The 10,466-nt window shown below is 39.9% G+C and overlaps 1 protein-coding gene across 1 annotated transcript in view; it reads right to left on the minus strand.

The window, feature by feature from the left end:
* The window catches only part of ephx4 (epoxide hydrolase 4), a 24,754-nt gene that overhangs the window by 7,418 nt on the left and 6,870 nt on the right, over window positions 1–10,466 (minus strand). The window contains exons 3-6 of the mRNA XM_014025110.1: window positions 8,224–8,381; window positions 2,777–2,905; window positions 2,334–2,437; window positions 767–915 (exon numbers count right to left, since the gene is read on the minus strand). Of these exons, the coding sequence (XP_013880564.1) occupies window positions 767–915; window positions 2,334–2,437; window positions 2,777–2,905; window positions 8,224–8,381 (540 nt within the window). The remainder of the gene's footprint in view (window positions 1–766; window positions 916–2,333; window positions 2,438–2,776; window positions 2,906–8,223; window positions 8,382–10,466) is intronic.

Here is a 10,466-nt window from a genome sequence, read left to right on the forward strand (position 1 = left end):
AAAGCTAACAGGCTAAGCTGAGGTTCTTCCATGAAGCAGCTCTGTTGTCCTCCATCCATATTTTCAGTTACAGGCTGAGTCATTTCTACCTTCTCCTCTCAGTCAACGCTCTCTGGTTTCATTTAAAAGTCCTGAACGTCAGATATTGTCCAAGATTAACCTTCAGAGTGGATAAGAGCTCACACTGGAAAACCTAAAGAACATCATCATTTACCCAGTATGCTTTTCTGCGTTATTCAAATGGTGCCGTCCGTGTGACAATATAAATATAAAACTTTCTAAAAACTAAACAGCCGACAGTATTTTTGCATATAATGTCTAATGTTACAAGTAATGGTGGAACACTTCTAAATATTTCAACAGTACATATGCTGAATATTTGATTTGATCCAGTCAGAGGGGCTGTAGGTCCATAAGGAAGCAGAGACACCTTGTTTTAAATAAAAGAAAAGTGTTTTTAAAGTCATTGTGTAATGTTGAATTTCTACCCAAACTGAAGTACTTGTACTCAGTTTGATAAAACACCCCTAGTTTATTGTGTTCCATTATAAATAAAATATAACTTTATGAGATTTACAAAACATTGCATTCAGTATTTTGTTTATTTCACACAGCGTTCCAACTTTGTCAATATTAGGGTTGTATAATCTTTACCACTTCTTATTACTAAACAAAATGAAATAATTTCCCCACCACTATTATTATTTTTTTTATAAATTTCACGAGACCTTGAATTGATCAGTGTAGACGTCAGTGAATTTGCTACCTGAAGACATTCCTGTAGTAGTTGAGGGCTCCTGTTAGAGCTCCGGGCTGTGACAGTGCGTACAGGTAGGCCTCCAGGTCCTCTGCAGTCAGCCACCGGCCTTTCCTCCCGATCCCTGTGCTGCGGCTGGTGAACAAGGCTTTCAGAGCCTGCAGCAGAGACAGCAGGAAACGTCGGGTTAGCGTTCGGCTAGGACACTTTCATCTGTGGAGAATTCAGCTGTAACACGAGAGGAGATCAGCCCCGACGACCTTCAGAGGCAGAGCTGACACTCTGCTGGCTCGGCAGTGTCTCACGCTGAGTTTCTAATTCTGAGAACTCCAGCTCCAGCATATGTCAGCATTTCCACAGTTAATTAGTAAAATCAACAACATCCCCGTTGTTATCTAAAATCAGAGAAGCACAACCTTTCAGAGCTTTCACTGTTCACACAGAAATCACTGATCACTGAGCTTGACAAAACATTTCTAAATGTTTAAATTTAGTGAGGAAGAGAAGAGATTAAACAGGAAATGACTGAGAAGATGGGCTTTACTAAAACAAAACAAACTAATGCTGATTAGTAATGCACCAAAGTTTAGCTCAAAAGCAGCAAAAGTGAAGAATTTAGACATTTTTAGTTAAAGTTGATTAGTTGTGACAGACAGCTTGAGCAGAGTTGCCTCCAAGTTCATCCTGTAAGTTTTATTAAAGGGGGATATTATGTATTTTCAAGGCACATAGTTCAGTTCTATACTACAATCAAGTTTAGGATTTTTCATTATAGTATAGTTTTAAACTATTATAACCTTGCACCTGTCAGACACAGAAAGTAGCTTTTTGTTTTTTGTTTTGCTGAAGAACCGGAGCGAGTACAGAGGCTCTTACAAGATGTTTCAGTTTGGTCATATATCCCCCAGTCATCCTCTCATTTATGAATGATAACTTTAAGATACTTTTTGCAAAAACAATAAATACAGTAAAATAGGAAGCTACGTTTTGCAACAAAATCCTGAAAATCCGCCATTTTTAAAATATGTTTTGAAATGAGTTTCAAGAAATTTTTCTCCTGTCATTAATCTGATGGAGCTGTGAGGGGGAAGCGTGGGGGAGGGGTGCTCTGTGGGGCAGGAGCTTGGCTGCAGACTGAGCTCCGGGGAGGAGCTTTGTGTAAATGGGCGGAGCTTTGTACCAGCAAGTGTTGGGTTCATAGGATATTTTGCAAACAAACAGGATGGCTCCAGTTGTTCATGCTCAAGCTGTCAGCAATGATGTGGCTCAGTTAGTTGCACTTTAAGCTTGTATTGTGAATAATTCTCAGCAACTAATGCACCAAATGTTTACATCATTATCTGTAAAACTGTTAAAACATTTTTTTTGCTAAAAAAATAAAAAATTAAATAACAGAAAACAAAAACAAACATTGTTGTCCTCTCACCTTCATCGGTGGATGAAAACAAAAACAAACAGACTATGCAAGAATGTGTCACACACTCCACTGCACCGGCATATGGACACACACATGCACGCGCGCGCGCACACAAAACCTTGACCTTGAAAGCTCCTAAGCCCACACACGAGAGACCACCTTGAAATCGTTGATGGAGAGCATGAGCTCCGGGAAGCGGGGCAGCTGGAAGAAAAAGAAGTGGCTGGACTTCAGCAGCTGGCTCGGGTGGCGCAGGGCATAATCTGGAGGAGAAAAACAAAAACCAGACGAGAGAAACGTTCATTTGTTTTAAATTAAAGCAAAGTTTGCACACAGGGTGAGGCTGTGGGTGTGAGACCACTCGGCTGCCCTGTCTGCACCAATTGAACCTGCTGTAATTAGCTTCTCATCATCTTCTCCCCCCTCGAAGGATGAAGAGGATTTGCCAGCTGGATGCCAACGTGCAGTTGAAGTAATGAGACAGCCTAATTAACGGTAATAATTCCAGCAATGATCCAAGAAGAGCCTGTTTAATCAGAACAGACAGAAGAGAAGGCAGCAGAAAGATGTGTGAGAACACGCTCAGGCTGCAGAAATCCTACCTGTGAACACAGACGGATGAGGACAGTTCAGGACGATGAGCTTCGTCACCATCTCAGGGTAATGGATGGCAAACAGCCAGGCAACCGTCCCGCCCCAGTCATGGCCTACAAGGCAGCATCTGTTGTACCCTGGAGAGAAACACAATAAACAAGTTGTTGTCCAAGAAAAAGAGACGGATGAATCTAAAACTAATTGGATGCCCTTGCTCATGTTAAGGTTTTCTCTTTCTCAGGACTTTTACACCCATTTAAAGTATTTTTTTGCAGACAATCAAAATAAACTAAGACCTGAGTATCGTTCTGATCAGATTAAACTAACAATCCTTACAAGTTAATCCTGTTCTTTGTGTTAACAAATCCTTTTGTGCCTTAAAAAATCTTCACACCTCTTCAACCTTTTCACACGTCTTCCATATTCTTCAAAGCAGCACTAGGGAAAAGGGTTAAAATGTATCAGGATATAAGTGTTTCATATAATTATTGTTGTTTTTTTTCCAGTTTGAAAAAGGATTCCTACAGTTTAAGGCAAGTTAAATGTAAGACCTTTTAAGACTTTTTAATGCCAAGTGAAATTAAATTTAAGACCAATTTCATAATAAACACAACTGACAAAAAATTTAATAAAAAAAATATATATAAGACTAAGCTATTTAATTTAGTATGTCAAAGTATGTAAATTAGTTGTGAGATCTAGGGAACTGAACAGGGGGCACCACCTGAAATCTTGCCTAGGGCACCAAGTTTGCTAGGGCCAGCCCTGGTTTAGATCAAAACATATTAATTTGTTAAAACAGACCAGTCAAAGTCCAGACCTGAATCCAACTGAGAATCTGTGGCAACATAAAAACTGGTGAGGTGAGCAGCAAAAGAGTTTAGCCTCTACATGTACAAAGCTGATAAAGACAAACCCCAAAAGACTCGTAGCAAACACCAGTTCTGCATTGACTCACGTGAGTGGGAGCTGCGAATAAAAAGCAAAAAAACACGCGTCTCATTTTTCTTCCACGTCATAACTAAGCACCACTTCCATTACATAAAATCCCAGTAAATGATTTGAGGTTTGTGGTTGTAGCTTGACAAAACGTAGAAAAGTCAGGAGACTTTTTCAACATGCTGTTCAGTAAATGATTTACCCAACACCTCATGGTGCTTTCACAGTCTGTAAGCTGCTTTTGGTTGAAGCGAAAGAAAGCTGGGCCTGTTTGTGTTTACTGAGGAATCTGTTCTGTTTCTAAAATAAAAACAGTTTAAATCACTGTGGGTGTGAACAGCAGTGTGTAAAGCATTCTGTAGTCAGGCTGGACTTATTATCCGATCGGAGCAAGCTTCCCTCTGCTTAAGTGATTATTAAGTGAATGATTTGCACATCAGTATGCATTATTGAGTGGCTGGCTCCTAACAGCCTGGTTAAGTAATTGACAGTGACAGCTTGAACAACACAAGAAGCTTCCAAAGATCCATTATAAAGCATGCTAAGACAATAAATATATAAATGTTTTATGAGCGATGGGCTTCCAATCTGTTAGAGGATATTTACAGAGAACTGCATTGACTCTGGGCTGACTGGACTCTGCAGATAAACGAGCCAAACATCGATACTGACTGATAATCAGCTTGTTTCCTGCCATCGGCTTGACTTCACAGGAAAACATCAATTAACAGCTGTGAACAAGGTTTGTGCCGTGCTGTCATGTGGAGTTTGCCCTGAATTGATTTGACTCTTTTAAAGTTACAGTTACCAGACTAGAATCATCTCATGATGAGAAGAGAAAGAGCAGCTCTGGTCAAAACTTGTAAATAAAATGCTATTGAAAGATCTGTTAGTGCTCAGACCGTGTGACGAGGGTGACTTTTCAGCCACTACCACGCTGAATTTCAGAGGTGTATAATGTACACAAGTAAAAGTAAAAAATACCTTAACAGAAAATGATTGACAAGAAAAGTCCTTAAGTAAAAGTCATAAAACTGCTATCAGGAAAGTAAAATTACTACCGGTAATTGTTTTAATGCACTCAGGTGAAAACAATAATCTCTAAAAACCATAATTTAGCCCTGAGAAAACAACAGCACTGTCCAGAAGAGCTCAGTAAAACCCAAAAGTCAAAATAACGACGATGTTGCTGTCTGCCTGAAAACAAAACTAAGAATACAACTAGTGTTCAGTTTAAGGTGCAGGTAAAGTACCTTGTGTAACTAAAACAAAAGAAAACCTCTTTAGTACCTGATGCATCTCAGTAATCCAGGTAAAAAATCAAAAAGAAAAAAAAATTGTATAGGTCTTCTGGACGGGTTCTTCTCTTGCGGGTGTTTCGGAGAAACTGAGACGTTTATTTTCTAAACATGATGTCCCAGTGGCTTTCAAACCCCAAAACACATTACGGCAAAGGCTGGTTCACCCCAAAGATCCGGTGCCCCGGCACAAACAGAGCAATGTTGTATATGCTGTTAAGTGCCAGGAGGACTGCGACCAGTTATACATCGGGGAAACAAAGCAACCACTGTTCAAAAGAATGTCCCAACACAGACGAGCTACATCTAATGGCCAGAACTCTGCAGTTTTCACTCATTTACAGGCCAGCGGTCACTCTTTCAGAGATGAGGATGTTCTCATTCTTGATAGAGAGGAACGTTGGTTTGAGAGAGGAGTAAAAGAAGCCATTTTTGTGAAGAAAGACCGTCCGTCATTAAACAGAGATGGAGGCCTTCGTTTCCAGTTGTCCCCCTCCTACAGCGCTGCTATTGCCAGTATCACTCCACCCCCTGTTAACAATAGGTGTTAATYAGGTGTCAACAATAGCCATGTGATGTGAGTATCAGTCACATGGAGGCAGDGCTTAAAAGCCTGAATTTTGCCTGAAACTCTCAGACTGAAGAAGTCTCTTGGAGGAGAGACGAAACGTTTCATTAGAGAAGAACCCGTCCATAAGACCTATACAATTTTTTTTTCCTTTAGTACCATTAATGCAGACTGGCTGCACAGTAACTCAATCTTATCAGCTTTTTAACAATATCTTGCTCAATATGTAGTTTAATTTACCGATTGACCACTCTAAAAAATAAAACTAAATGAATAAATAAAATAAATTTTTTTTTGTTTTCAAAACCAGGGACAGACCCACTGTGGGGGTGGGGGTTGCTAGGAGCATTGTCCATTAAAGGTAGGTGAAACACTGCAGTGTGAAACATAATGAGCATTATTACTGTATCTTTTAACTTTTACATTTGCTTAAATGTAAAATTTCAAATTGATTTAAAATGTATTTTTTCTCAAATTAAGAAAAAAAATTTTGGGTGGATCAGATGGAAGTCACCCGTGGACTGGACATGGCCCATGGGCCACCTGTTCAACAGCCCTGTACTAAAGGAACACTGAGAAAACAGAGACGAGTATATATATATGTAAAGTATATTAATTTACTCAGCTCAGTTTGGTGGAACCAGTTGGCCTAACTTGGGTAAATAAATTCAACCCTTCGTGTTTTTTTAGACTGTTTAATGATGAGTTTAGTCAGGTTTAAAACTGCAATGTGTAACGAGGTGTTCAGTTTTAAGTAAAGTAACAAAAGTATCATTTTTTATATTTTGACTATAACAAATTAAAAGTAAAAGTTTTGAAGAAATACTTAGTAAAATAAAGATCCTTCGAAACATACTTAAGTACTGTAACAAAGTAAATGTACCTCATTATGTTACACCTCTGCTGATTTTTACAGTTATAATACTTTTTGTGTTTTCTAACATCAGATGACTGTTGTATCCATTTTCAGCAGGGTTATAACGTACGCTGAACAACTCCTTCCTGAAAGTTTTATGCTAAGGGTTGACTCCAGCAGGTACAGGCAACGTTTTAAAAGTGGATCTTAAAAACTGAAGCAGATTAGTAACAATTTCTTCACCAAACGTGTGGAAAAAGAGGTCAGATGAGAATAAAAGGAAACTTTCAGGCCATCAAGGACAAAACTGTTCAAATGTATCACATCTAATGAGGCTGACACCATCCTCACAGTGAGGCATGGCAATGGCAGCATCATGCTTTTTTAAAATTTTCAACAAGCAGAGACAAACTTGACAAAGTGAAGAAAAGTATCACTGTAAGTATTGATGGTGCCAAAGGTAGAAGATAAATAAGTTTTCTGAAATATAGACAAAAGAGCTTGCTGTATGTAGATATGTCATCATTGAACAAACAGTTTGTGTTTGGTTCTCCAATGATTCTTTTTACGAGCTTGAATACAGATTATGTTTACTATATTACCAGCTTATTTCTTCAACATAAAACTAAATATAAAAGAAGAGAAAGTGCATCTGAAGTGTTTGTTCCTCTTCAAATGTGTAAACATCAGTCTTAAAGGGGCAATATCATGTAAAATCAACTTTTTTGAGTTTTATATCATATTATAATGTTATACTCTCATAAAAAACATGCCCAAAGCCTTGCTCTGACTCATTCATGCATGTTTGAGAAATCCTGCAGTGTTTTTAGGAAACCATGCTGAGGAGCAAAACGACAGGTGGGGACCAGAAACACCTTTTGGTACCAGAAACGCCCCTGGGACGTGTCTTTAAGCCGAACTTCCTCATGGCGGAGCACCCCCCACCCATCCTCCTCCTCCCCACACACCCCGCCCATGACTCCTGCAGGGTGAAACTGAAACTGAAAGTGAAACTGTCTGCTGAGCTCTTAACACTACTTCTCACTCAGTGAAGCTCTTTTCAGATTCAAAATACCTTTGAGGAAATGTATTTTCAGATGCCAAGTGAACTGCATCGTGCCCCCCCCCCCCCAGCGCACGCTGAAATAGGCGAGACAGAAGCAGAAGGTGGTTCTTAAAGAGACAGGCTAATTTTAAGGCGTTTAGAAGAAGAAGTGATGAGAAGATACGTTTATTTTCTGTTTAAACATAAAAACAGCATTTTAGTAACAGCTAACGGTGACATAGATACTTTATTATGGTACAGTATTTAAATACATGCCTGAGAAACACAAAATATTGCCCCTTTAATAAACAAATGAAGTAGAAAACCTTAAAAAACATTTTAATTAGCTCTGTTCTCTTTTAATTGGTGCAAACTATCCGATGGAACACTGTGGTGCACAGTTGTGAACTGGAATCTTCCCTGACATTTAGGTGCTAAAAATAAACAGAGCCCGTCAGAGGAGCTAAAATAAGAAAACTGGTGTATTTTGGACACAAAAGGAGCAGAAAGTGCTGCAGCAGCCAGCTAATTGGCAGCTGACGCCGGTCCCCAGCCTGCTCCCTGTGTTAGCCTGCAGTCAGCTTCTGCCTGAGTCACAGGAGGGTGGTCCTGCTGTGCTGCCGGCCCGGGGGGCTGTCCAAAGATTAGGACAGATAAACAAGCCTGTTCCTGACACTACTGTCACAACACAAACTGCAGAGTAATATAAAGACCGTCCTGTTCCTGTTCCTCCCTGCTGTTTTTCTCACCGAGGTACTCCACGATGTCTTTCACATCGGTCACCAGGTAATCGAAGCCGTAGCTCTCGGTGGAGAGCGGCAGGTCCGACTCTCCGTAGCCACGCATGTCGACAGCCACCACACGGAACTCGCTCTTAAACTCACGCAGCTGGTAGCGCCAGGAGAACCTGAGACACAAACAACAACAACAACAACAATAATATACACACGTGTTTAAACACCATACTATTTAAAGCTAGAGGAACAGCAAAACCAACTACACATTTATCAAACCAAATACTTTCTTGATATGGATGGGTATAATGTAAAAAGACTGATGGAAGTTCAGAAATAAGGAGTTCCCAAAGTTGGGGTTGGGACCCACAGTGGGGTCCGGAAACATCAAGGTGGGGTCCTGAAAATATTTTCTGAATAAATGACACTAACAATTATTTTTCTGCCTTTGTCGTTACAAAGGAATAACGTTAGTGTACTTAAAATGGACAAAAATAGTGTAATAAATGATGCTACTAGTGCTTGTTTATTTGACATGAAAACAATGTTTATGAACTGACAACAGCTGGGGGCTCAGGTCTCTGCTGCTGGTATTTTATGGGTCAAAAGCTGAAAAGTTTGGGAACCACTGATTTAGTTTCTTCTGGACATTTATGACAAACAAACTACTTCAGGATCCATTGTGCTATTTTAACCAAAATGTATGTTTTGATTGGAAGTACTATGACGTGTTTTAGCATCGTAACTTTTACTTTATTGAATAATTGAACTTTATTTACAAATATTTTCCCACAAAGAATTACATTTGGACTTCAGTTCCTTCAGAAATGTTGTCTTCTAAGTTCATTCTCAGGATATCGACTTTGTTTTATGCTCCTTAAAGCTTTCAGCTGCTGTTTTGCTAACTTTAGCTTTTAGCTAAAACTTTGCCCATTTGAATTTTTAGCTATGGTTTTACTTTTAATAGGGACAGCCTGGTCTAACAGCCTCATTGCTGTCAAATACTTGTTCTGTCTTGTTTTTGCTTTGTTAGTTCAGTTGTCGGTGTGTGAGGCTATAAAGTTTTAAATTTAGCAGGATTTTAGGCCTACACCACAAGAAGCCCGATATCTGGGGAACCAAATACATTTTTATGCAATTTGTCCTTTCATGCACACGTAAACTGTTTAATATTATTGAAAACGAGGAATAATAAAAACTTTGACCACAGTGGAGACTTGAGAATTCTCCTTTTTGTGTTTGCATGTGGACATTAGAAACCAGAGGTTCAGAGGTCTGCACACTCAGTCTGATAAAAACATGTGGTGCTGATGTCACATATGTGATCCTTAGTGGCCAGATTATCCCTGCTGTTCACAGAGGACCATCAGCCTAATGATCGGGAGGCTGACGGTCCTCGAACAACACGTTGGATTGTCATTGGTAAACATTTGAAAGAACTTCTTATAAAGCTGAGTTCACCTGTAGCTCCTCAGAGTGAAGAAGTCTCTTAAAGGAGAGACGAAACGTGTTTAACAAAGAAAAACCAGTCCAGAGAACCTGCTCACATTTTCAGGACTAGGAAGGTGAACATTAAGAGGCTGGTGAGTCCATATTTCATTACAAAAACTGAAAGATTATTTGCTCCACATCAAGTCTGAAACCCACCTTCCTCCTCATCAGCTGAGTGATGGAGGCGGAACGATGCAGAGCCCTGCATGTGGTTCTGCTGAGTCAGGAGAATTAACCTCAGGTCTTAGAATATAGATGAGGTCTGAGGCAAAGCCCCTTACAGCCCACCGTCCCTCCTCCTGTCCTCAGTCTCAGCTCTGTGAGGGAGGATCTGAACAGTGAAAAGAGGTTTTCATCAGTTTCAGCTCACAGCTCCTCACAATCGGCCAAACTGCAACGCAGACACAACGCTCAGCATTTTCAATGAACGCTGCATACTTTAGACCCGCGATGGCAAACCGTGTCTGTGAATGAGGCCAGTGTGGATTTGTGCTTTCAGCTCAAGAGTCAGACTGCAGAGATTTGACAGAGCTGCAGCTGAGAGTTTCTCTGAGTCAGGAGAAGTTTCAGAGAGATGAGGAAGTCACAGAGCACAGGAGACCTTACAGTTTAGGTTGCAGCAGAGTGCAGAGGACCCGGAGCTCCTAAATGTAGCAAAATGCCTATTAGAAGCTAATAGTAGAAATAGAGCTTTGTAAACGTAGCAGAAAGGTTGCAAATGGATAGCTAAAAGTAGCAAAAATGTAGCTAAAAGTTATATATATATA

Source organism: Austrofundulus limnaeus, unplaced genomic scaffold (assembly GCF_001266775.1).
Source record: "Austrofundulus limnaeus strain Quisiro unplaced genomic scaffold, Austrofundulus_limnaeus-1.0 Scaffold456, whole genome shotgun sequence".
Taxonomy (NCBI): Eukaryota; Metazoa; Chordata; class Actinopteri; order Cyprinodontiformes; family Rivulidae; genus Austrofundulus; species Austrofundulus limnaeus.